The sequence below is a fragment of the Gracilinanus agilis genome, chromosome 4 (assembly GCF_016433145.1).
Source record: "Gracilinanus agilis isolate LMUSP501 chromosome 4, AgileGrace, whole genome shotgun sequence".
In the NCBI taxonomy this organism is placed as follows: domain Eukaryota; kingdom Metazoa; phylum Chordata; class Mammalia; order Didelphimorphia; family Didelphidae; genus Gracilinanus; species Gracilinanus agilis.
In genome coordinates this window covers 128,665,546-128,692,519 of record NC_058133.1, presented here as the reverse complement: position 1 = coordinate 128,692,519, position 26,974 = coordinate 128,665,546, and the positions used below count along the sequence as shown (strand labels likewise).

General features: G+C 33.4%; 1 protein-coding gene across 1 annotated transcript in view; it reads right to left on the bottom strand.

Moving 5' to 3' along the window:
* Window positions 1–26,974, bottom strand: part of MARK1 (microtubule affinity regulating kinase 1) — a 194,095-nt gene that overhangs the window by 42,116 nt on the left and 125,005 nt on the right. The window contains exons 4-7 of the mRNA XM_044674753.1: window positions 20,407–20,455; window positions 16,726–16,791; window positions 9,557–9,627; window positions 3,249–3,305 (exon numbers count right to left, since the gene is read on the bottom strand). Coding sequence (XP_044530688.1) covers window positions 3,249–3,305; window positions 9,557–9,627; window positions 16,726–16,791; window positions 20,407–20,455 — 243 coding nt within the window. The remainder of the gene's footprint in view (window positions 1–3,248; window positions 3,306–9,556; window positions 9,628–16,725; window positions 16,792–20,406; window positions 20,456–26,974) is intronic.

Sequence of the window (26,974 nt, the reverse complement as noted above, 5' to 3'; positions counted from 1 at the left end):
ACAACCCTGTCTCATCCAAACTTCCTAATTTCTACCAAGGATGCCACTATCTTTAAAATCACCTAGGTTTGCAATCTCAGTGTCATTGCTGACTCCTTCCTCTTTCTTATCCCACACATCCAATTACATGTCAGGTCTTGATGATTCTGCTTCCATTATATCTCTTGCACCCAATATCTTCTATATATAACTGCAACCCTTATTCTGGAGTACTGCAATAGACTACCTCCTTGCTTCAAGCCTCACTCATCTTCAACCTACCCTCCACACAATTAGCAAAGTGATATTCCATAAACACAGGTCTGACTATATCATTCCCTCTACTCAGTAAACTCCAGTGGTGCCCTATTAACTCTAGGATCAAATACTATTTCATTTTTGTTGCACCTTTTTTATTTCTATTTTTGTCTCCTTGATGATGTATAGAATTATTAATTTATAAGTAAGTAAATAAATATATTAGAGATGGTAAAAATCTACAATGACAAAGTACACAATCAAAAAATTAACTCTACATAAGAAAAAGATCTAGATGTTTTAGTTTGACTACAAGGTCAAGAAGAGCCAACAGTATAAGATAATTTAAAAAAAAAAAGGCCAATGTGATTTTTTTGTTGCTTTTCATTCTTATTTTTTAAGAGGACCAATGACATCACACTGTGATGTCTTGACTTGCATGTGAGTTGGATATAGGTAAGGCACAGTTGCAAAAAGTGCCTCAATCTCTCTTCCAGAGTCATCAAAGTCTGGTGGCAAGTCAAAAGTCAGAATACTTGGCCCATGATGAATGACCTTGGTGTCTGATATCTGATAACTCCTCAAGTAAATAAGACCAGTTTGCCAATTACATAAAACAATTAGCTATGCTTTACTACTACTTGACAAATGAGAATAAGACACGAAAGAGTAAAGACTCTTGGAAAAGTAGAAAATGAAGCTATATTCAGAATTCAAATCAACTCAAATACTCCATAATGTTTTAAAACCATTTTCCAAAGCAAAAGTTCTTTGATAATGCTTAAAAAATTCAAGCCCCGGTGAGCTGAAGAGATTGAAACTAATTTTTTGGCAAATCTTTCTTTAAATATGTAAGGATTTTTAAAATTAAATTAAAATTCTATGACTTTGTACTGCAATAAGAAAGTTATGGTCTCCAGAAATAAAGAGATGATTCTATGCTGGTTAGTACACATCTAGAATACTGTATTCAATTCTGAGTACCAAAGTTTAAAAAGGACACTAATGAGCCAGAGATTTTTGTTGTTATTTAATCATTTCAGTTGTGTTCAACTCTTTGTGATCCCATCTGAGGGTTTTCTTGGCAAACATAATGGAGTGGTCTGCCATTTCCTTCTCTAGTTCATTTTACAGATGAGGAAACTGAGGCAAAAAAGGTTAAATGACTTGCTCAGGATTACACAGTAAGTGTCAAGAGGTCAGATTTGAATCCTGAAGATGAGCCTTTCAGACTCCAGACATGGTACTCTATCCACTGCGCCATGTAGCTGCCTAAACTGGGGACTAGGGTAATCCAGAGTGGTGAAAAACCTTAGGTACATGTCATATGAAGTCTGGTCTCAGCAGGAAAAAGATAACTGTGTGTAATGGATTATCATATGAAGGAGAAATTTAAACTTGCTCTATTTGGTCCCAGAAGGGAGAACTAAGAGCAACAGATGGCAATTTTAATGAGCATTTGAACTTCATGTATGAAAAACCTTCCCAATAATTAGAGCTGTCCACAATTTAGAATAAGAAGCCATACCAGAAAATAGTATCAATGAAGGTCATCAAGGAAGATCCCTTGGTATGTCACACTGGGATTCCTTTTGCATATTGATTGGACTAAGTGGCCACTGAGGTCTCTTCCAATTCTGAACAATGATTTATCCCAATTAAATAAGTAAGGGGATTAGAGTAAGTGATATCTCTAACTAAAGTCAAGCTTGAAATCTTATGACCTCTAAGGTCACTTGAAGTAGGTATATTTATTACTAAAAACAAATGCATGTTGCTTAAAAATAGCACATTACATTTTTATTTTATTTAAAAAAAATTTTTTAAACCCTTACCTTCTGTCTTAGAATCAATACTGTGTATTGGCTCCAAGGCAGAAGAGTGGTAAGGGCTAGGCAATGGGGGTCAAGTGACTTGCCCAGGGTCACACAGCTGGGAAGTGTCTGAGGCCGGATTTGAACCTAGGACCCCCTGTCTCTAGACCTGGCTCTCAATCCACTGAGCTACTCAGCTGCCCCTTACATTTTTAATAGGAGACACAGAATAATAGATTTAGAATCAGAAGAGCTAGGTTTGAGTCCAGAATATGGCAATTTTTCTGAGCCTCAGTTTCCTTGTCTAATAAATTTATTATTTTATTATATATATATATGTGTGTGTGTGTGTGTACATATATATATATATACATTAAATATATTTCTAATAAAATAGGATTACTTTTACTACCTAGAGAATTAGTGTGAGAGTAAAGTGCTTTATAAACTATAAAGCTCTAGAGAAGGAATTCTTAATCTTTTTTTGTGCACTGAACCTCTTTGACATATTCTAGTGAGGCCTATAGTCCTATTCTCAGAATAATGCCTTTAAATGCATAAATAAAATAGGATTATCAAACTATTTTAAAAATAAGTTCAAGAATAACATATTAGGAATCTCTGCTACAGATAAATATGTAATAAGATACTTCAAAATAATTCTTTTCTTTTTACATGTAATTTTTTTTTAAATTTTTAACATGTTTTCTTGAATTCTGAGTTCTAAATTCTCTCTCCCCTCCTTCCCTGTCCCCTGAGAAGGTATGCAATTTGAAATAGATAATACATGTTAAATTATTCCTTTAAGATTAGGTGCAAGTCTGAGAAACTTGAGCAATAAGGGGCAAAGGAAGTGTGTGGTTATGTTGGAGAACCGGCATTGAACCCAAGATACTGTGGGTTACCCCTTGGAGTTGTGTCATGGCTCACTTGGAGTATAGAGTCCTCAGTGTGGAAACCAGTGATATAGCTTATATTTGAAAACTCTGGTTCTAGGAAAACCCACTACTGCATGAAGTAGTTCATTTTAACATTTGAATTAAAATGTCAGCATAATTATTTATCTAAAAGTTTACAACATGTTTTATAAGAAACTTTCCTATTCTATTGAGTTTCTGGATCCTTAGCCATAATAAATAATATTAATTTTTTCTGATATAAGTTATAGTTTGTAAAATCAGAATACTGACTGCTTACCTTGAGATCACGATGTACAATACACTTTTGATGACAATATTGTACTGCAGACACAATCTGGAAAACATTTCAATGAAAAATTCAAGACTACTATACAAAAACATTTTTCCTTGGTTCTTCCCTTTCCCATGTTTTAGATATAACTACTCAAATTCTAACATTATATTTAATTTTCCTACTATGGCTCTGCTTTAACAATATAGTAATCTTTAAAGTTTTAATGAATAAAAATTTCTTCTTTTAAGATGTCAAGTGAAAATTCAAAACTCTCTCTAAAGTATTTTTTTAAAATACCTCTTAACTTCTTTATGAAATTTAAGAATTTTATGTAGACTAGGTTATTCCTCTTTTTATATTTTCAAAATTATGCAATCTATGTTCTTGTTCAAATGATCTAACTTCATAGATTCCAGTAGCATAATAATTTTAGTATATTTCTAAATTTTTTAAATAATATGTTCTAATTCAAAATGCAAAACTTTATTCCAAGTTTATACAAATATATTTGAGATAGTTTATTAAAAATAAATTAGCCTTATTAAAATGATTTATCAGTGAGGTGTTTAGAACCACCTAAAACTTATTTCTTAATACACATTGGAAAAAATTTTAAAGGACAAACACCAAGGCCTGTTTTCAAATTGTCAACATAGCTTAACAGTATAGAAAGAAAAAGTAAAATTTAATCTCAGATCTACCATGAGTTTACTACATCAAAGTATTTAACTAAAATACTTGCTCCATATTTGTAAAAAAAAACAGAAATAATGCCAATGTATAACAGTTTTTTAAATTTTACTTATAAACAACAGCTACGAGGCATTTTTCATCTCTGAAGAGCAAATGCTAAGTAGAAACTCATAATTACAAACAAAAATGTAGTATAACACATTCTACCACTTTTAATAGAAACACAGAAAGGACCCTAAGTAATAATTAAGCAGTGTAAGATAATTGAAAGAGCACAGGACTTGCAGAAGATCTGTGTTCAAATTATTAACTCAGATATTTTCTAGCTTAAATAACTTAGTAAACATAATCATCCAAGATACTGAAAGATTCAAATTATTTAGTCATTTCAAGGCCTCAGTTTCCTCACCTGTCAAATGAAGGTCTTTGGTGGTTCCTTCCAAAGGTAACATCATGGATTGCTTTGTATATTTAATGGAACTAACTAACTTAAATAGGTAAAATTTCATATTAATGACCACCACCTCAACAAATTTATCATCATAGGTTTGGCTTCTTTTTTTTTGGTTGTTTAAATATATAACTTAAACAAGGCACAAATGCAACTACAAATGTGTATTTACATTATGGTAAAGGAAGAATTTTTGCTAGTTTTATACAATTATTCTAATTGCAGTATGGGGTACAAAAATAACCAAAAAATTACATTTGATTTTTGAGTATTATAAAAGTATTTTTAAAGAGCTATTTGTTAACAGAGTATTTCTGAGGTGTAGATATTGGAGGTATGAGCCTAAAACTAATTACTAGTTCATGCAAGCATGTCAGATTCATATAACAAATTTAAGGAAGAAGCTCTCTAGATACTCACTGAATTGAAAGATAGATAGAATGCAGAAAAGTTGAAATATATGCACTTATCAGCCAGGGCCATTCTTGCCAATGACTAGAATCTGATTTTAAATATTAGTTTCCTTCAGCTATGTGCTAAAAGTAGTCACCTAATTTTTGTTATACATGTGTATAGCATTTACTAAAGTAACTATTCATTTTACTGAAACACCACCAACCAACCAATCAGCAAGCAATCCCTTACTCTGCACAAGGGACACTGTGCTAACTGTTAAGCGTGCAAAGAAAAAGTAAAAATAGGCCCTGCCCTTAAGAAACTTACATTCATTCTACTGGGGAAGACAACATGTATATAAATAGGTACATACAAGATATATAGAGAGTTCACAGAAAGGAAGGTATTACCAGCTGGCAGGAACTAAGAAAGGAATCCTGTATAAGGTAGCATTTGATCTGCAAAAGCCACCTATTTGGCTAACACTATTTTGCTAATTTGAACAAGATCTTAACAAGTTACATAATCATAACAATTAATAATTAAGTCTGATAATCTGATACCAACAGCACGGACTTAGACTGAGTAACTGCTTCTATAAATAATTGAGGATCATGGTATTCACACATGGCTGTCAGTTATCTCTTACAGTAAGATTACTCTCACTGTTACTCGAGTCACGTTTTTGAGCAGGGTCATTAAGGGTACTACTATGCCACCTGCTGGGTCAATATAGGGAATACTTGATGAGTCTCACTACCCATTTATGGTAGATATCAATGATACATCTAATAAGTTGTGTCAAGGGAATGCTGATGTGTGAGATTTCCAAAGAAACTTGTTCTTCCTGGCTCTGAGTAGTTGTAACAATTTCTATTTGTATACCCATTTAGTTACATTAAATAAAATTCTAATTAGGCTGCCATATTGCAGATGGATGGATTTTCACTAGTATTAGCTAGACTGAGTAACCAAAGGAGTGAGATCACTTATGGATCACATTATCCAATTATAGAGATGTTTATTAAAATCCAAGATGGAAGAAAAATTGGATGCAATTTTCTTCATTCCTTATTCCCTTCATTAATTATATCTGTTATTCTCTGGTATTATGTAAAAATAACATAGCTTTTAAAATTCTGAAAAGAATTAACTTTGCATAAAAAATCAGTTTGTGTCCTTTAGTTGTATTTTTAGGTTTTTTTAAATCAAAGCTTACTTCATCTAAATAATATTTTAAGAAGTTCCACTTCCCTTTATGAAATTTCACTATATTTTTATTGTCATGTCATAAAACCTATTCATATGTATAATTTTTCAAGATGATTTTCATAATTAATCTATTAATTGAACCAAATATCCCACTTGTAGTTCATCTTCCTTGTTCTAAATGATCCCTTCCAAATTATAAAACACAAGAAAGACAATTTCCTGCCATAGTCACATTCTGCAGTACTTCTGTGTGGTCCAATACCTGAAACTTACAATCTAAGAGGGTCACCTAAACCACTCTGTGTCTAAAGAGGCTTACCTATCACCACACAAGATAATGGCCTCCAGTATAATTAAAAAAGGTAGAAAAGATTTTAGGGAAAATATTTTCTGAAAGATCCTATATATCTGATAGTAAATTTTAATTAAAGTGAAGTTGTTATTTACCAGTTTTATGGAAGATAATAACAAACTAATTGAGTATTTAATTAGGATCATTTACTTTTATGATGAACTAGAAAAAAAGACCTTACAAAATGAGCCATTGTTAATAGTTGAAGAAAGTTTACTTTTATAAAAAAAACTTCACAAAGTTACAGAATCTCTGATTTGGGATGGATCTCAGAGGCCATCTACTTTGATTTTACTAGAAATTCAATATAAACTGGACTTATTTCACAAGTTTCATATCTCATTTCTATGAGAATCCATGCTCCAAATTAACACAGTGAATGTGAATTTCTTCCATGCTTATAAGATCTCATGCTCTCACCAATAAGGACTAAACAAAATGAACATCCCTTTTAAAACCTAAACATGGATACTAAATACAATAGCAATATCATCACTAAATATGAAGGACAATATCTAAAACTATGTAATACATGTATGCAAGACTTCTGTACAGTTAACTTCATAGAGATGTTTTTGAGGATCCACAGCATATTCTATTACTTTTAACTGTGTTGTCTTTCCCAACTAGAATGCGAACTCTCAATTCTCTATTTGTGTGTTCAATACAAATACTAGCACACATTCAAATGAATCTGTGATCTCATTGGTATGAGTATTCTCCTCAATAATATGTTTTGCAACTCATTCATGCCTGCTCTAGCAGTGAACCATGTCATAGGAGATTCACCAAAAGTGCTGAAGACCTTCCTCATTTTCTCCTGATAGTGGAGTGCACAAATAGGACACTCATTGTATATCTGTTATACTTCATTGTGACACCTGTCATTCCATGCAACCAAATTCTATTTATTTCCCTTAATCCTGTTCTTCACAGTTTCTCATGGTTATAGGATGCAGCTATCCTGATCAAATCTACCATCAAATCTACCAAATCTCCAATACTTTCAGTGTAATACTCACTTTTAGGATGCTGTAGGCAATGGTATTATATTAACAAATCTCACTGCCAAATAGCAACAACAGAAAAACGTTAGTAATGAAAAGCTGAGCCTTTGATTTCATGAGATTCTTGGGGGTAGAGGGGTAAATAAAAGAGTTTTGGAATTTCCTGAAGGCAATCCAGCCTGCCCTTCCTCCTGTTCAACTTTGAATCCAGTTTTCTGAGCCAGTCTTGTACAAGCTTCATGGGACATCTATCCAAATGCTTACTGAAATCTAGACTACAGACATTCTTCATCCATTTGGTCTTTCCTGGGTAGATGGATAGGCTAGGTTAAACTGTTGTGTGGTTACAGATCCCATCCAGAAAGTTCTTCATTGTCTGGGGTTTCAGCAAATCAGCACAATTTCATCTACAACCAATAAAAGCTAGAGAACCTTGCCATTCACAGGGAATTGTACTCTGACCTGGATTTTCTATTGGAACTCCCACATCATAGTGGAGAATACTTCCAGGAAATAATTATCTCTATTTATGCCTTTCCTGATGCTTAATGTCAAAATATCAATGAACAATGTTATTTGTATTGTGACATCTTCCAAGAAATCTTTATCTGATATAAAGAGAGGAAACGTAAAAATGTCTTTGAGGGTGTATTTTGTTCTACTTGGTCGAATGCTTTTTCATATTCAACAAATAATGAGCAAAATGGGATCTTTTGGTCTCTAAATCCTTCAGCTAAGTGTGAAATAATAACTATGTGGCCCATTTTAAAATATCACTTACAAAAAGCTGTTTGTTTCCCACTAATACCTTAACATTGACTTCCCCAGACTTGTCCATATATGACTCTCATAAAGATTTTATATGGACAGGAGAGTAGGAAGGTAAGCTGGGAATTTCTAATGCTCTTTCAGTTACCTTTTTGAATTATAATAAGGTTTGATTTTTTTTCCATTCTGGCATCTTCCTTTCCTTTAGATATCTTGAAAAATGAATCCTCAATACAATTACATATGTATAGCCTCTAGTACATATCTTATCTATCTAGACTTGTTCTGGTCTCATTCTCTTTAGTACCATTTCTAGTTCCTGTACAAGTACATTTGGGACTCTGATGTTAAGGTCCCAGTGTGATAACTTTCCCAACTTTGATGGAGAAAAGTTTATTAAAAGTTTTTGCAAACCTTTTTCTTTTTTCCTTCTTTGCCACTATCCTTCCATTTTTATTTTTGAATATTCTAGGGATGATTTTACTTGGTTATATATCTTTATCAACTTTATTTAAATTTTAGCTGTCACTGATTCTTTCTGCTTAATGAGATAATACTGACTATAATTTTTCATGATATTTCTTGGTAAGACTTTACAAATGAAATTATACTCTAACCCAGCATTGTCTTTGGCAGTCACATTTTTCTTTATAACATGAAGCCTTATTAAGGCATTTTATAGGCTCTTTTTCTACCCTCTCATGGTTAACTTATATCAGTTAAATTTTCAGATAAAATTATTACAGTAAATAATGATGCTTTTATTGGCACAAAGTATGCATTTAATAAATGCTTTTTTCATTCATTCATTCAAGAGACTTAAGAATTATACATGTTTCAAAGTTATTACATACATACCCATTATGATGTATAATGTGGTATAATACTGAATTTAAAAATTTGATAAGAATTCTGTTAGAAATGTAATCTTTAGGGGGCAGCTGGGTAGCTCAGTGGATTAAAAGCCAGGTCTAGAGATGGAAGGTCCTGGGTTCAAATCCGGCCTCAGACACTTCCCAGCTGTGTGACCCTGGGCAAGTCACTTGACCCCCATTGCCCACCCTTACCACTCTTCCACCTATGAACCAATACACAGAAGTTAAGGGTTAAAAAAAAAAGAAATGCAATCTTTATTCCATGACATAAAAAGTGTTAAAGTGGTGAGTCAGTTATAAAAACCTGGCTGCTTGATTATTCATTCATAAGGGCCTAAAATAATTATCTATAATTATTTAAATTTTGATTTCAGGATTTTTTTTCTTTCAGAAGTTTTCCTTTAAAAAAATAAAACAAGCAACAATAACAAAACACACTATAGTATAAAAGACCCTGAATTTTACTTTTTACAATACCACTTTGAATTCTGGTTCCAACCTTGTGACATTGCCCATTATTTGTGTCACTGAAAATATCAGGAAAATACTTTCCATACCTGTCTAAATTTTGCACGGGCCTCTTTCTCCTTCATTCTTCCATGGGCAACTAAGTAATCAAACACTTCACCTGAGTCATAAAGGTAAAGCAGACAGTGAAATAAGCATTATTTTTCAATTAAGAATATGTGCAATTTCAGGTCATTTTTTAAAAAGCCATGTGGTCACCAACTTTTGCCTATTATTAATTAACAAACTATTAGACTCGGGTGAAAAAGCTTGCTTGCATGTTTAAATATGATCATAACCAGTTTTTATACTTTAATAAAATTTATAAAAACGGATATACATAATGCACAACCAGAAACCTTGAAAATTTCTGGTATTATTTTTTTAAAAATACAGTCAATTCTCTATTACTAGGTCATCAAAATTAAAATCACAAATATAACTCATATTTGGCTTGGGAATATATTTTGGGACTACTTGAAGATCCAAGGTTTACAACACTTCAATAATGAACAACAACAACAAAAGCCACCTCATCACAACCCTCTCCTGCATAGTTTAATTTACATGTTCTTCAGGCTCTAACTAAAACCCCATCTTCTGCTTAAAGTCCCCCTCACTACTCCAGCCCACCCCAGTGTCTCACCCTCTGTGAACGTCTATCCTACTGTCTGTACCACTGTCTCCTCCACTGGACAGCAAACTCCTCAAAGCTTCAGATAGCGTCATGCTTCTGTACCTGGTACATGGAGGCAGCCGGTGGTGCAGTGGAGAGAGTGCTGTAGTTGGAGTGAACAAGACCTGAGTTCAAATCCAGCTTCAGAGGGAGATTTACTAGCTGTGGGACCCTGGGCAAGTCACTTAACCCACTCTGTGCCTCAGTTTCCTCATCTGTAAAGATGGGGATAATAATAGCACCTATCTCTCAAGGTTGTGAGGATAAAATGAGATAATATTTGTAAAGCATTTTGCAAACCTTAAAATGCTAAAGCTAGCTATTATTTTCTTCCCATTTGTTCAGGGGCCTAGCATGGTGATAAGAATAAGGTGCTCATACATTTTGTTGAATTGAGTCTGAAAGCAAGAGAAGCCATCTAATTCTTCTAGCCTATTCTACCATTTAACTCTTCCACAAAATGTTTTCCCACTTTGGTTTCAGTATTTGTGCCAGTCATCAATATAGTAAGAAAGAAAATTACCAATTGAAAGCATAGTAAACATAATGAAATATTATTTTGTATATACTAGAAAGGTAATGGATATTATATAACCCCATGAAATATTCTTACATACTACATATGATCATAATTTTAAAACACAGAATCAATAATTCCTTGTTCCTAGTTTTATCTAAAGTGATATAACAGAATGGAATCTGAGAAAATCTAAGGAAGCAAGAATGTTTTCTTAAAATATTAAAAATAAAACAAGTATGACAAGTCAAGGTTTTATGTAAAATAAAGCCAAGAAATGAAAATATTTTAAGACCATGATATGTATGCAGGAAGAGATTATACTATATGTTCAATCATTCAATAAAGCATTTAAGTGCCTATGATGTACCAGGCACTGAGCTGATACCAGGAATAAACATTTTAAAAAAAGAAAAAGAAAAAAAGAAATAGCCCCTGCCATTGAGGAGCTTATGTTCTATGATATAGCAAACATGTATTCATGTACATATAAAACAAATAAATAATAAATAACAGGTAATTTTGGGAGGGAAAACCTAGCAGACTAGAAATTAGGGGAGGCCTTATATATTAGGCAGAATTACCCTTAAATCTATCTATATCTATATACACACAAAGCACTCTCATAAGACTGATTGTCATAGAAGCTACTTGGAAGACAGAAAGAACTAGTTGAATAAATCATGTAGCCTTTAAGCCTTTTATTGATGTTAAGTCTATTAATATTTGTTTTAGAACTGGGTTCCAGGAAGATAAGTAGCTCAATGATGAATAGTGAGCCAGGCCTAGAGGGGGAAGGTCCTGAATTCAAATCTAGCCTCAAACACTTCCTAGCTATGTGAACCTGGGCAAGTCATTTAACCCCAGTTGCCTAACTCCATGTGGGCAAACCTATGGTACATGTGCCAGAGTGGGTTGCTCCCTCCTCCTCTCCACATGCCCCTGAGGACATTTCTCACATGACCTGCCCCTCTTCCCAGTGGGAACACTTCCTCCCTCCCCTGTCTGGGGTAAGGGGGGATTTGGGAGGAAGTTCACGCACGGCTATTTAGGCAATCAATCTCTAAAAGGTTTGCCATCACTGGCCTAGCCCTTACTGCTCTACTACCTTAGAACTGAATTGAATTGAATTTAACTAAGCTTTGAACTATGTGCACGGAACATACTAGAACAAGGGGAATAAAAGAACAGGAATTGCCATTTGGCTCTCTTTTCCTCAAATACAAAAGAAAGTTTCATTCTGCACTTGGTTTATGGACCCAGGCTGGGAACATCCCTGAAGATTTGATCTAGTGTTGCATGTGTGCAAGTATCTGCATGTGTGCATAGTAAAGGATAATTCTTTGAGGTCTTTTAGATCTCACAGAGACAGATAGTATTAGGACAAATTCAGAGAACTTAAGTTTGCAAGGCCAATTTGGCATGGAACTACTCTAAGCATAATTCTAGAAATTAGCCTCCCTGAGATAATTTGGCCTGGCAGTGATTCAAAGACCATCCCACTGGATGGCCTGCTTTTCCAAAGCCACTGAAGAACCACAGAGATCCACTTCTGAGCCAGACTGTACGGACTTATACCTAGTAAAGATAAATTTACATCATTCATTTCTCCCCATGTTGGGTTTCTGATTTCTCTGTCAAATGAAAGCCTCAGATGCCTACACAATTTAAAAGGAGATGAATGTTGTACCTTATTTTTCAGAACTAATTCAATATCATTTGATGATAACAAGAGCATGAGAATGACTTCCAAACCACTGGCATAGTCTTAGTAGAACTGGCAAAGCATCTCTCAGCTCAAAGAAACCAATCAATAGGAATGGGTCTATTCCTAAAAGCAAAGTCGATCAGAGTTGCAGCCACCATTCACTTCAGCGGTTCTTAAAACTATCTTCCTACTCCATAGCACTCAGTCCCAAAACACGAATGATTATCCTATGCTCTGTTACCCATGTTACTATGTCCCTCCATTAAGAAAGACAGAAAGTTCACCTACTTTGTTTAAAATTAAAATGCTTTACATCTTCATATCAATATATTCTTGCAAATGATTATGAAATGTCATTTCAATTTACTAGTCATGCCCACCTACACCACTCATCTATACTTAAATCTTATATCTGGATTACTTCTCTTTTCACTCATACCTTATGCTAAAAGAAGAATTTTCGTCAGAGAACTTAAAGCAAAGGTATGTCATCTGGGAAGGCAAGGATACAAGTTGGGGAGCTTAGTCCAGATTCATTTTAATTCAACAAGCTTCTAGCAGATGCCTATTCCATATAAGGTACAGTGTTCAAGGAGATAAGAGGTACTTGGAAGACAAGAAATTAAATCACTTCTGATATAACCACCAGGTGGCAGTGGTGAGCCTGGAAAGATGAGAACTCCAAATTGGGCTCCCTGTGTAGAAAGATGAGACTGGAGCAAAATAATCTGTGGGACAACAGACCTCTTTTTGAGGAGTTACTCAAAAATTTGAACACACTTACTCTCAAGAACTTTACAGAGAAGGGCAACCATAGGCCAAGATAAATAAAAAACAATTTTTGGAGAAAAATTCTTGAGTTGAAAAGCAGGAAAAGGAATAAGGCAGGGCTTCTAGCAGGATGAGTATTTTTAACCCTAGAGGCAATAGGGAGCTACAGTGCTTGAGAATGACTGTTTTGGCAGCCGTTTAGGGAATATGCTGGAGAAAGATTTTCCAGTTGTCCAAGTGAAAAGTCAAGAGGGCCTGAACTAAGATGAAAGGCCTAGAAAAGGAGATAGGTAGATAAATACAAGTTGGAATTAAGACTTATTTTGCTTCAGTTTATTCTATATGGAAGGTGAGGAAGGAAGGAAGTATTGGGGATGACTCCTTAACTCTAAACCTGGATGACAAGAAGGATTATAGTGTCCTTGACAGAAATAGAGAAATTAAGAGGAAGGGCAGGTTTAGGAAAACACACTGAAGCTTATGGAACATCCAGGTAGATGTGACCAGAAGGGAACTACTGAAACTGGACTAGCATGCAGGAGAGAGATGAAAGCTGGATGTACAGATTAGTGAGTCATCTACATAAAGATGATCATTCAATTAATGGGAGTTGATGAGATCACCCAAAAGAAAGTAAATAAGGAGAGAGGAAGGCTAGAGCCCAAAGTTATAATCAGACTTTTATGAAAGAACATGGATAATAGATTAAAAAAAAAAAGAAAGAAATTAAGCTCAGATAGGAGAAGAGCCATGGAAGAATAGTGCAACAAAAGTAGAATAATAATATCTAGGTGTCAATTAATAAACATTTATTAATCATATACTATGCACCAATCACTGGGCTAAGCTGTGGGTATACAAAAGAAAAATACAATTGCTGTTCTCTATGGAGTTCCCAGTTTAATGGGGGAAACAACATTCAAACAATAGGTACAGGGCAAATTGGAGATAATTAATAGCAAGAAAAATTCCCTCTCTTGAATTAAGGCTGCTGAGAGGAGGAAAGAAAGGCTTCCTGTAGAAGGTAAAATTTTCACTGAGTGCTAAAGGAAAGCCAGGGAAACCAGGAGGTAGAGATGAAGAGAAAGCATTCTAGGCAAAGGGCACAGGCAGTGAAAATGCCAGAAGTCAGAAGGTACAGGACTTTGTGAGGAAAGCAAAAAGAAAAGCAGTGTCAGTATATCACAGGCAGGAGGTGGGGTTAGGGAGAATGTAAGGGGCAAGAAGATTGGAAAGTTGAAGTGGGGAACAGATTATAAAGGGCCCTGAATACAGAAGACTGTAGATTTGATGCTGGACACAATAAGGAATGGCTATAGTTTATTTTTAAAATAGGGAGGTGACATAGTCAGACCTGTGCTCTAATAAGATCACTTGGAATCTGAGTGGAGGATAGACTGAAGTGGAGACACTTGTAACAGGTAAACCAACCAGCAAATAATCTAGAGATGAGAAGAGGAGGCTCTGCACCAGGATGATTATAGTATCAGAGAAGATAAAGGGGCATAAAAAACAAACATGATGAAGGTAAAATTAACAAGTCTTGGCAAGAGATTTGATATGAGGGATGAGAATTTAAGGCTGATAGTAACATCTAGGTTATAAGCCTGGGTGAGTAGGAGTGGACAGTGGTATGTTCAACAGTAATAATGAAGTTAAGAGTATGTGGCTTCAGGGAGGGGAGATGAGTTCACTTTCAGACTTGTTAAGTTTAAAATGTCTATGGGATATTCAGTTCAAGATGTCCAAAAGGTAGTGGGAGATGTGAGATTACAGGCCAGCAAAGAGGTTTAGTTTGGATAAGTAGATTGAAGAATGATCAGCATAGAGATGACAACTGAATCCTTGGAGATTGATGAGATCACAAAGTGAAACTATATAAAGAGAAAAAAGAAAGCATTCAGGACAGAGTCCTGAGACACCCACATGATTTGAATGAAGATTCAGTAAGTAAGGAGGAGATGAGAACACGCTATAGACAGGGCAGAAGCAGGCTGTACACAGGAAAAGAGGGAACAGAAGTGAGAGAATGAGAATGACAAAGGGGCAATAGAGGCTGCATACCAGTTCCTTGCATGATGATCCAAAGAGAACAGCCCAGGGGCTCCGGGAACAGCAAATGATTGTTGGAAATCGAGTCAGGGGAAAGGTTTAATACTGGAACTATTGCTACTTCTGACCTTGTCCTAGATCAACTATAGGCTAAAGATGCCAGGATGGTGCAATATAACCAAGAGAGTAGGGTTGTACCAGGAAGGAAAGAAAGGTAAATCATAAGATGCTATAGTTGGAAGAAATATGGAATTGTATAACTTGTGCTACTTCACTGAAAGAGTTATTCTGAGGTGGTTAAGTGATATGAACATATATAAATCAAATACACATTGGGCATTCCTAAGTTAGGGACCTCTATAATTTAGATGACCACCTACTCTTTTGATCCATTTTCTTTCTTCTCATTATTATTTACAACTTTAACTGCTCTACTTCCACTGGTTTTAGTTTCTCAAGGCAAAAGCCTAGAGTTCCACTCCTAACAAGAATCAGCAAACCATCCCCCTCCTATTACTGTATTTTGAAATTCAGTTTCCCACAAAGACAATGGATCTACTTATTGAATGGTGACATTGAATAAGCAATATCTAAATTGTGCATCTAAAATTCTTTTCAAAAGCCCTCAATAAATAGCAATCTTTTTTGTTTTTCTAACAACTTCAAGTCCTACTGGGAAATTTTCTATTTCTGAAAAAAGATAATTTACATGGCAATGACTTTTTGTTACCAAATGTATGATTTTAACACATAAGGGCATATGACCCAAAAAGAAAAATAGAAGAGAAAAAGGGAAAGGAATATTATTTGTAGCATGATTGATAACTACATGTTTGCAAATAATAGCTCAAGTCACTGTCACCAGTAGAAACTTTCAAAGTCAGCCCTGCGTTCAACAACTTTTTATTCTTGAAATTACATAGATATGTTTCTTTTCGTTGATATTTGAATTATGAATTATTTTCTAGTTCATTGCATCTTTTTATTTAGAAATATATTTGCCTCAAACTTAAATTTAACTGATTATTCCAAAATTTTATATAAATTAAGATTCTAATGTAGTTTGATCTGCAAATGAGTATTGGCCTAGCATATGCTTTTCTATAGTTATTTTTAATAAGCACAGTTTAGGTGTGTTATGTTTTTCCCTTTATGGCACAGAACTTCAAATTATAAAAAATATTTTTAGAAATTCAGAACAAATGAGCGCAGAGTTTCTAAAACAAAAGAGCTTCAAATATTGCTACAGAATATGTATTTGACTGGTTCTAGGAAAACCAAAGTTTGAAAGCAAAATGTAAGGAACTAAAAACAAGTAAAAATTACATTTACATGTTGTTCTTTTTAGGTTTCTGATAGGCAAAACTCAAACAGACTCAGTAACAATATTTAAAACATACACATAAAATAATCCTTAGATGTTAATTCCACACCATAAAAAACATTTTTTTTCAAATTTTAGCTCATTTTTATCCCCTTAAGTAGCCATACTTACCCCCACTGGCATATTCCATTACTAAATACAGTGTCTTCTCTGTTTCAATAACTTCAAATAATTTTACTAGAAAAACAGAAATTAGAAATATAATTTCATAATCATTAGCATGATATACAGATCTATTTATAATAGTTACCACTTGAAATCAAGTGAGTTAATAAAAAGTTCACAAAAGTTGGGAAATTAACTATTGCATACACTATCAATTATAAAAAATGCTAAATATCCTATTCTCTGACTAGGGTTTAAAAAAAAGGAACCAAAATTCTTGCCATCCAGGTAAACCTGTTTGTTCAAAATATATTAGTGGATCAAAATTATATTAACTGTATTTAATCAAAACTAGGTACATTAACAATCCTTCTGTAGGAATATAAATAAGTTACCAAGTAAAATAAACAAAATTAATACTTATTTTTTTTCTACGTGTAACAAGCACATGACTAAATGCTGTACTTATAAATGGAACTGTTCTTTTTATTCTCACAATTGAAAAGTTATAAAATTTATTTTGGTTAAAATTAGTTTCTGAATTATTTCTTTTAGTTCTTTAAAGGTCTCATTTGTATTCCACAGTCTTTAAGGGGCAGCTATATGGTTCAGTGGATAGCAAGGCAGGACCAGAGACAGAAGGTCCTGGGTCCAAATCTGGCCTCAGTTCTAGCTCTGTGACTGGGCAAATCACTTAATCCCCACTGCCTAGCCCTTACCCTCTTCTGCTTTGGAACTGATACTTAGTATCAATTCTAAGACAAAAGACAATGGTTTTTAAAAATAAATAAATACATGATGCTAAAAAAAAAAGACTTTAAGTTATGTTGGCTATAGATCACTGTCATAATTTTATCATCTCTTAGTCTTCAAAATGTACCATATTAACACAAAACTATTAAAAAACAGAGAGTAAATTATAGAAACTAAAAGACACCTATATTGTATTCTAAGTTTTTAGTAATACTTTTGCCAAAATTTTGAGTTGAGGTCAAAAATAACAGAATTATAAGTAGCCTTCATATATACTGATAATCGTGAGTTCAGAACTAAATACAAAACATAAAAAGAATTGCAGATCTCCAAAAATAAAAACTAGAATGTTAATGAAAATCAGAAAAAAGAAAAGAAATACTACATAAATTTCAGCATCACAAATGAAAGAAAACATTATAAAATCAATCTGATGCCATTACTCAACCATTAACTAAATGGGAACACTTAAAGATGGCACTAATGGAAGCCACAAAAAGAGAAAGATATACTGAGAATACAAGTTGTAGAAAGAGCCAAGAGGGGAAGAAAAGGCAATGAAATGCAATGGAGATAACACTCAATTTATACTCAGATAATTTGGTTCAAAGTTGTGGTTCTGCTCAGTGTGAACAATAAAATATTTGAAGGAAGGAAAGAAAGAGGGGGAAGGAAAAAGCTAAAAGGATGGCCCACTATAACCAGATTATCTATTGTAGCTGCAATAATAAATTGGCTTTTCTCCCTTCTCTGTAGTCCTCAATCTAAGATCAGGATGGAAGGACTCAAGGGATTCCCAGCTCAAGATAGCCTTAATTTCTTGCTCTGAGATTATTAACATTTGGCACAGTGCTAGTTACATAGATGTTTAATAATGGTTGGCTGATTATGAAGCAGGGTTAGGAGTGACTTTCTTAAGAGTGTATTTTTGCTATAGGGAAAGGTATACTTTGGTGATAAACACTAGAGAGTTACATAAGACTAAGGTGTGAGAACCCAAACAGGAACATGCTTCATACAGAAAGATCCTTCTAACAATATGTGAGTGGAAAAGTCCTGTGACAGAAATCCTGCTCTGGGCTTAGCCTGCAGGCAGTGGAGAAGGGAGAGAAGCTTCAAGGTTAACAAAACAAAACAAAACAAAAATAAACTAAACACCCAAGTGATTAAAGATGAGATAGAAGAGAGTAAAAGAGGTCCCTTTTTACGGAGTTTTTAAATATTGACATTGTGGCGCTAACTCAGCATTTCCTGGGACATCTTTAAGGGGAGCATCTGGCCACTTCATTGCTACTGAGAGACAGTATTGTGTAATGAAAACAGCAGTAAAATAGGTTTTAGCACTTATTTCTCCTAACAGTGTAAACTTTGCCAGAATTGCCTCATTGAATCTATTCATTCATTTGTAAAATAAGAATAATAATACTTGTAACAAACTCCCCTTCTGTGGGGAGATTTGCTGTGAAGAACAAATGGTTTGACATATATAAGGTACTCTAAATTATAAACTATTTCAATCTTCAGTTATGATTTTTAAGATGTAATTTTAAAAGACAATAAACTATGTTTAAAGTATCTTATTTACATATTGGCCACATCATTTCTTTAGAGGAAACCGGTAGAGGAGTAGATATAGTGATGAGCCTGGAATTGGGAAAACCTGAGTTCAAATCTATTCTCAGGCAGTTATTATCCAGGTGACACTAGACAAATTATTTAAATTTGTTAATTTAATAATAGTACCTATCTCATAATGGTTATGAGGATTAAATGATATAACTATAACAAAGTGCTTAGCACAACCCCTGGAAAATAGTACTTAGGCATCATATAAATTATTAATTCTCTTCCCCTTCCCTATTTAGTATTGTTATAAGAGTATTTAACAATAAATGAGACAGGGGGAAGCTGGGTAGCTCAGTGGATTGAGAATCAGGCCTAGAGATGGGAGGTCCTAGGTTCAAATCCAGCCTCAGACACTTCCCAGCTGTGTGACCCTGGGCAAATCACTTGATCCCCATTGCCCACCCTTACCACTCTTCCACCTAGGAGCCAATACACAGAAGTTAAGGGTTAAAAAAAAACACAATAAATGAGACATATAATTATGTTCACAAATGTGTTTTGTTCAAGATGTTCATATCTGTCTTTTGATCTATAATACACCAATCTATCTATCTCGGTAATCATACTGAGGGTTCTTTTGAGGATAGAGATACATAATTATATATATATATATATATGTATGTATATGTGTGTGTGTGTGCGCACACGTGTGTGTAATATGCACACACACAGATATATAGATGTCTATATGTATGTATGTATATATTTCCTTCCCTAACAGAACAAGTATTTATTCAGTAGCAACTGAATAAATAGCTGTTGGACAGTTATTTGGGAATTTAGTAATTTTAGAAGATATTTTATACTGTAGGCTCCCCTTAAGTTTACATCGTTCTTTTATTAGATTAAAATTTCTTATATTAAAAACTCAAATAGTTATAAAGTCTACTGTAAAGGAATTTTACATAATAATAATTTTCTACTAAGCCTAAGCTGTTGGTAGGCATTACTAATGACTGAGCCCAAATATAAGGAATTACAAAGAATTACAAAGCTCTTTTGATAATTCCATTTCTTAGGAATAGCTAAGTCATATGATCTCCCTCCATTTAAAAAGAGATTTAACTAAGAAGTAAAAAAGTTATACTTATACCAAGTAGATTTTTATATCTAATTACACTCCTATGTTATAAATATATTACATTATACAATAACTATATAAATTTTTGAATATTTCATTCACCTATTTTTATCAGCTTTCTTTTTATTTGTAAATTGTCTACAAGTCAGCCTTTCATATATATCTCTCTAAATGTTATCTACTTTTTCAAATAAAAAAATCTTATTATGTAATCTATAAATACATACCTATATTGGGATGATTCAATATCTTCATTATTCGTACTTCTCGAAATAACTGTATTAAAGAAAGTAATTATTTAAGTTTATCTTTATAAATAATTTAAATATGATCTCACTTGAATAATAAAAGTTATAGACACAAACACAAGCAATCTAAAAACAGACTAATTTACAACATAGCCAATATCACAAATTTTTTGGAATTGAGTTTTCTCATCTTAAATATGAGGACAGATGAAATTATTAAGGTCCCTTCCAGACTGACGTTTTATAACTCCATAGGTGCATATAATTTAGATTTTTAAATTCAGTACTTTGTGAACACATAATTTAATATGTAAAAAACATTCCTACAACTAATAGAAACTTATCGCCTTAGAGGAATGTTAATGAATTGTCACCACAAAAAAAAAAGATACTTGTTATCCAATTTTCTTGTAATAAACTACTCAGCTCTATTACATAAACAAAAGTGAGCTATGCCTCTGGCTTCCTGAAACATTCGTGCCAATTATAAAATGAAAATAGTTGATAAGTATTTCTTTTCTTTAAAGTTCAATTTTATTTCATTTTTTGTTTCCAAGTACTCTTCCTAACACATCCCCCTATTCTATACATTGAGAAAGCAAGAAAAATAAAACCTATTATACATATTTAACATGTTTTTTAAAACGTTAACCATGTTTTTTTTAAAAAAAGTTAAAATCTGCATTCTAATACACTTCTTTATTTGAAGATGGATAGCATGTTTCTTTATGAGCCCTTTGGAACTCTCTGACACTTGGTTCTATTATGGTGATCACCAACTAAATCTTTCAAAATTACTTGCTTTTAAAATATTATTGTTATTGTATATTCTTCTGGTTCTGCTCATTTCACTTTGCATCAACTCTACCAAGGTTTTTCTAAAACCATCTGCATCATTTCTTTATTTTCATGTGAAATTCCTATACATTTTTTCAAATTACATATAAAAGCACTTTTTAACTTGCATTTGTTTAAATTTTGAGTTACAAAATATCCCTCCCCCCTTCTCCTCTAAGGCAGCAATTAGATATAGATTATACAATTCAGTCAAGCAAAACAATACTTCCACATAAGCCTTATTACAAAAGAAAACAGACAAAAGAGAAAAGTAAAAGGAAGCTTTAAAAAATATGCTTCATATCTGTGCTGACCCCATCAGTTCTTTCTCTGCGTGTGGATAGCATTTTTCATTAAACCTTTCAGAATTGTCTTGGATCATTACTGTATTGCTGAGAATATCTAAATCATTCAAAATTGATTATCTTGCAATATTGATGTTATAGTATACAATGTTTCCTGGTTCCATTCACCTCATTCTGCATGAGTTCATGTAAGTCTTTTCAGGTATTTCTGAAATCATCCTGGTCATCATTTCTTATAGCATAATAGTGTTCCATTACAGTCTTAGACTACAACTTGTTTGGCCATTCCCCAACTGATGGGCATTTGCACAAGTTTCAATTCTTTGCCACCACAGAAAGAGCTGTGGTTAGATCAGGTCACACAACTCTATCAATAGTGCATTACTACCCTAATTTTCTCACAACATTCCATCATTTGTCATTTTCCTTTTCTGTCATATTCGCCAATTTAATAGGTTTGAGAGATACCGCAAAGTTGTTTTAATTTGTATTTCTATAATTCATAGTGATTAAGAACATTTTTATACCATTATATATAATTTTGATTCCATTGTCTGAAAACTGCTTATTTATGTCCTTTGAACTATTTGTCAATTGGAGAATGACTTGTATTCTTATAAATTTGACGCAGTTCTCTATATATTTAAGAAATGAGACCTTTAACAGAAACTCACTATAAATATATTTTCCCAAGTTTTCTATTTTCGTTTTCATTTTGACTGCATTGACTTGGTTTGAGGAAATTTTTAAAAAATTAATGTTATAAAAGTTATCCATTTTATATCTTATGATGTTATCTTGTTTGGTCATAAATTCTTCCCCTATCTAATAGATATGACAGGCAAAACATTACATGTTCCCTGAATTTCCTTGATATCACCCTTATGTCTAAAACATTTACCCATTTTGACTTTATCTTGGTATGCAGTATGAGATTCTGAACTACGCATAGTTTTCACCAAACTGCTTTCCAGTTTTCCAAGGAGATTTTGTCAAATAGTGAGTTGTTCTTACCTGTCAAAAGTTCTTGTCAAAGTTTATAACTTTGAGTTGATCAAACATTAGATTACTATGGCTATTTACTACTATGTACTATGTACTTAATCTACTCTACTGATCTATCACTATATTCCTTAGCCAGTACCAGATTGTTTTGATGATTACCACTTTTTATTGAAATTTCAGATCTGATACTGCTAAGCCACCTTCCTTTGCTTTTTCCCCCAAATTGATTCCCTTGATATTCTTGACATTTTGTTCTTCCAGAAGAATTTTGTTACTATTTTTTCTAGCTCTATAAAATTATTTTAAGTAGTCTGATTGGCATAGCACTGAATAAGCAAAACAATTAAAGTATAATTGTCATTTTTATTATATTGGCTCATCCTATCCATGAGCTATTAATGTTATCTCCAATTACTTGGGTTGTCTCGGCAGGCAAAGCATTTTATACTGTCTACAGTTATAAGTGGAATTTCTACTATCTTTTTCTGCTGAACTTTGTTGGCAATATGTAGAAATGCTGATGATTTCAAGTATATCATCATGCCATCTGAAAAGAAAAAAATTTTTGTTTCCTCATTGCCTATTTTATTTCATTCCATTTCTTTCTTCTTCTCTTGCTGCTAAAACAAGTATTTTTAGTATAGCATTCAATACTAGTAGTGATGATAATCCTTGTTTCAATCCTGGTCTTATTAGAAAGGCTTCTAGCCTATACCATTACAGATAATGTTTGCTTTTGATTTTAGATAGATATTTCCTATCATTTTAAAGGAAACTCCATTTATTCCAATGATTTTCAGTATTTTTTTTATTGGAATGTTAATTTTTGTCAAAAGCTTTTTTCTGCATTTACTGAGATAAAATCATATTTCTGTTATTTTCTTATTGATATAGTCAATTATGCTGATAGTTTTTCTAATACTTAACCAGTCTTGTATTCTTGATATAAATTCCACTTGGTCAAAGTGTATGATCTTTGTGATATCTTACTATAATATCTTTCTTAACATATTAAAAAATTGCTTAAATAGTTATTAAGGAAATTGGTATATAGTTTTCTTTTCTCTGTTTTTGCTTTTCTTAGTTTAGGTATCAGATCTGTAATTGTGTCATAAAAAGAATTTAGTAAGACTCCTTCTTTGTCTATTTTTCTAAATAGTTTACACAGTATTAGAATTAATTGTTCTTCAGTCTGGTCATGAGAATTTTTCTTTTAGGAACTCAATCATTTTGAGATATCTTTCCGGAGGTGAAAAGTAGACTTTTTCCATTTCTATTTAACCCTCTGGTTCTAGGACATAAGTACCGACTTTCTTGATCATTTCTTTTTTTTTTTCATTTTAGACATTTATTAATATTCATTTTTGACCTGTTTACATGCTTCATGCCCCTACTTTCCCCTTCACCCCCCGCTCTCCCCCCACCCATGGTCAACGCACATTTCCACTGGTTGTAACATGTCTCCTTGTTCAGGGCCTATTTCCATATTGTTGTAAGTAGCATTGGTGTGGAAGTTTCGAGTCTACATCTCCAATCATGTCCGCCTCAGCCCATGCATTCAAGCAGTTGTTTATCTTCTATGTTTCTTCTCCTGCAGTTCTTCCTCTGAATGTGGGTAGCATTCTTTACCATAAATCCCTCATAGCTGTCTTGTGTCATTGCATTGTTGCTGGTACAGAAGTCCATTACATTTGATTTTACCATAGTATATCAGTCTCTGTGTACAATGTTCTTCTGGCTCTGCTCCTTTCACTCTGCATCAGTTCCTGGAGGTCTTTCCAGTTCACCTGGAACTACTCCCGTTTATTATTCCTTTGAGCACAATAGTATTCCATCACCAGCATATACCACAATTTGTTTAGCCATTCCCCAATTGAGGGGCATCCCCTCTTTTTCCAGTTTTTTGCCACTACAAAAAGAGCAGCTATAAATATTTTCATACAAGTCTGTTTATCTATGATCTCTTTGGGGTACAACCCAGCAAAGGTATGGCTGGATCAAAGGGCAGGCATTCTTTTATCGCTCTTTTGGCATAGTTCCAAATTGCCAGCCAGAATGGTTGGATCATTTCACAACTCCACCAGCAATGCATTAATGTCCCAATTTTGCCACATCCCCTCCAGCATTCATTGCTCTCACCTTCTTTCATTTTAGCCAATCTGCTAGGTATGAGGTGATACCTCAGAGTGGTTTTGATTTGCATTTCTCTAATTATTAGAGATTTAGAACACTTTCTCATGTGCTTATTGATACTTTAGATTTCTTTACCTGAAAATTGCCTATTCATGTCTCTTGCCCATTAATCAATTGGGGAATGACTTGATTTTTTATACAATTGATTTAACTCCTTGTATATTTGAGTAATTAGACCCCTGTCAGAGTTTTTTGTTATAAAGATTTTTTCCCAATTTGTTGTTTCCCTTCTGACTTTGACTATATTGTTTTTGTTTGTACAAAATCTTTTTAGTTTAATATAATCAAAACCATTTAATTTACATTTTATAATTTTCTCTAACTTTTGCTTGGTTTTAAAATCTTTCCTTTCCCAGAGATCTGACAAGTATACTATTCTGTGTTCACTTAACTTATTTATAGTTTCCCTCTTTATATTCAAGTCATTCACCCATTCTGAATTTATCTTGGTGTAAGGTGTGAGATGTTGATCTAGACCTAATCTCTCCCATATTGTTTTCCAAATTTCCCAGCAGTTTTTGTCAAATAGTGGATTCATGTCCCAAAAGTTGGGCTCTTTGGGTTTATCATACACTGTCTTGCTGATGTCATTTACCCCAAGTCTATTCCACTGATCCTCTCTTCTGTCTCTTAACCAGTACCATACCATTTTGATGACCGCTGCTTTATAGTACAGTTTAATATCTGGTACTGCTGGGCCCCCTTCCTTCACATTTTTTTCATTATTTCCCTTGATATTCATGATCTTTTGTTATTCCAGATGAACTTTGTTATAGTTTTTCCTAATTCAGTAAAAAAAAGTTTTTTGGTAGTTTGATAGGTATGGCGCTGATTAATTAATTTGGGTAGAATGTTCATTTTTATTATGTTACCTTGTCCTACCCATGAGCAATCAATGATTTTCCAATTGTTTAGATCTAGTTTTAATTGTTTGGAAAGTGTTTTGTAGTTGTTTTCATATAATTCCTGTGTTTGTTTTGGTAGATAGATTCCTAAGTATTTTATATTGTCTAGGGTGATTTTAAATGGTGTTTCTCTTTCTATCTCTTGCTGCTGTGATGTGTTGGAAATATATAGAAATGCTGATGATTTATGTGCATTTATTTTGTATCCTGCAACTCTGCTAAAGTTGATTATTTCTACAAGCTTCTTAGTTGATTCTCTAGGATTTTTTAAGTAGACCATCATATCATCTGCAAAAAGTGATAGCTTAGTTTCCTCATTGCCTATTTTGATACCTTCAATTTCTTTTTCTTCTCTAATTGCTACTGTTAGTGTTTCTAGTACAATGTTAAATAATAGAGGTGATAATTGGCATCCTTGTTTCACACCTGATCTTATTGGAAAGGCTTCTAATTTATCCCCATTGCATATGATGCTTGTTGATGGTTTAAGATATATATTGTTTATTATTTTTAGGAAAGGACCTTCTATTCCTATACTTTCTAGTGTTTTCAGTAGTAATGGGTGTTGTATTTTGTCAAAGGCTTTTTCAGCATCTATTGAAATAATCATGTGATTTTTGTTTGTTAGATTGTTGATATGGTCAATTATGTGGATGGTTTTCCTAATGTTGAACCATCCTTGCATTCCTGGTATAAATCCCAACTGATCATGGTGGATGATCTTCTTAATTACTTGCTGGAGTCTCTTTGCTAATATTCTATTTAAGATTTTTGCATCTATGTTCATTAGGGAGATTGGTCTAGTTTTCTTTCTCCGTTTTTGATCTACCTGGCTTTGGGATCAGTACCATATTTGTGTCATAAAAGGAATTTGATAGGACTCCTTCTATGCTTATCATATCAAATAATTTGTATAGTATTGGGATTAGTTGCTCTTTGAATGTCTGATAGAATTCACTTGTGAATCCATCAGGTCCTGGTGATTTTTTCTTAGGGAGTTCTTTGATGGCTTGTTCAATTTCTATTTCTGATATGGGATTATTTAGGTATTCTATTTCTTCTGCTGTTAATCTAGGCAATTTATATTTTTGTAAATATTCATCCATATCTCCTAAATTGTTATATTTGTTGCCATATAATTGGGCGAAATAGTTCTTAATGATTGCCTTAATTTCCCCTTCATTAGAGGTGAGGTCTCCCTTTTCATCTTTAATACTATCAATTTGGTTTTCTTCTTTCCTTTTTCTTATTAGATTGACCAGTATTTTGTCTATTTTATCTGTTTTTTCAAAATACCAGCTT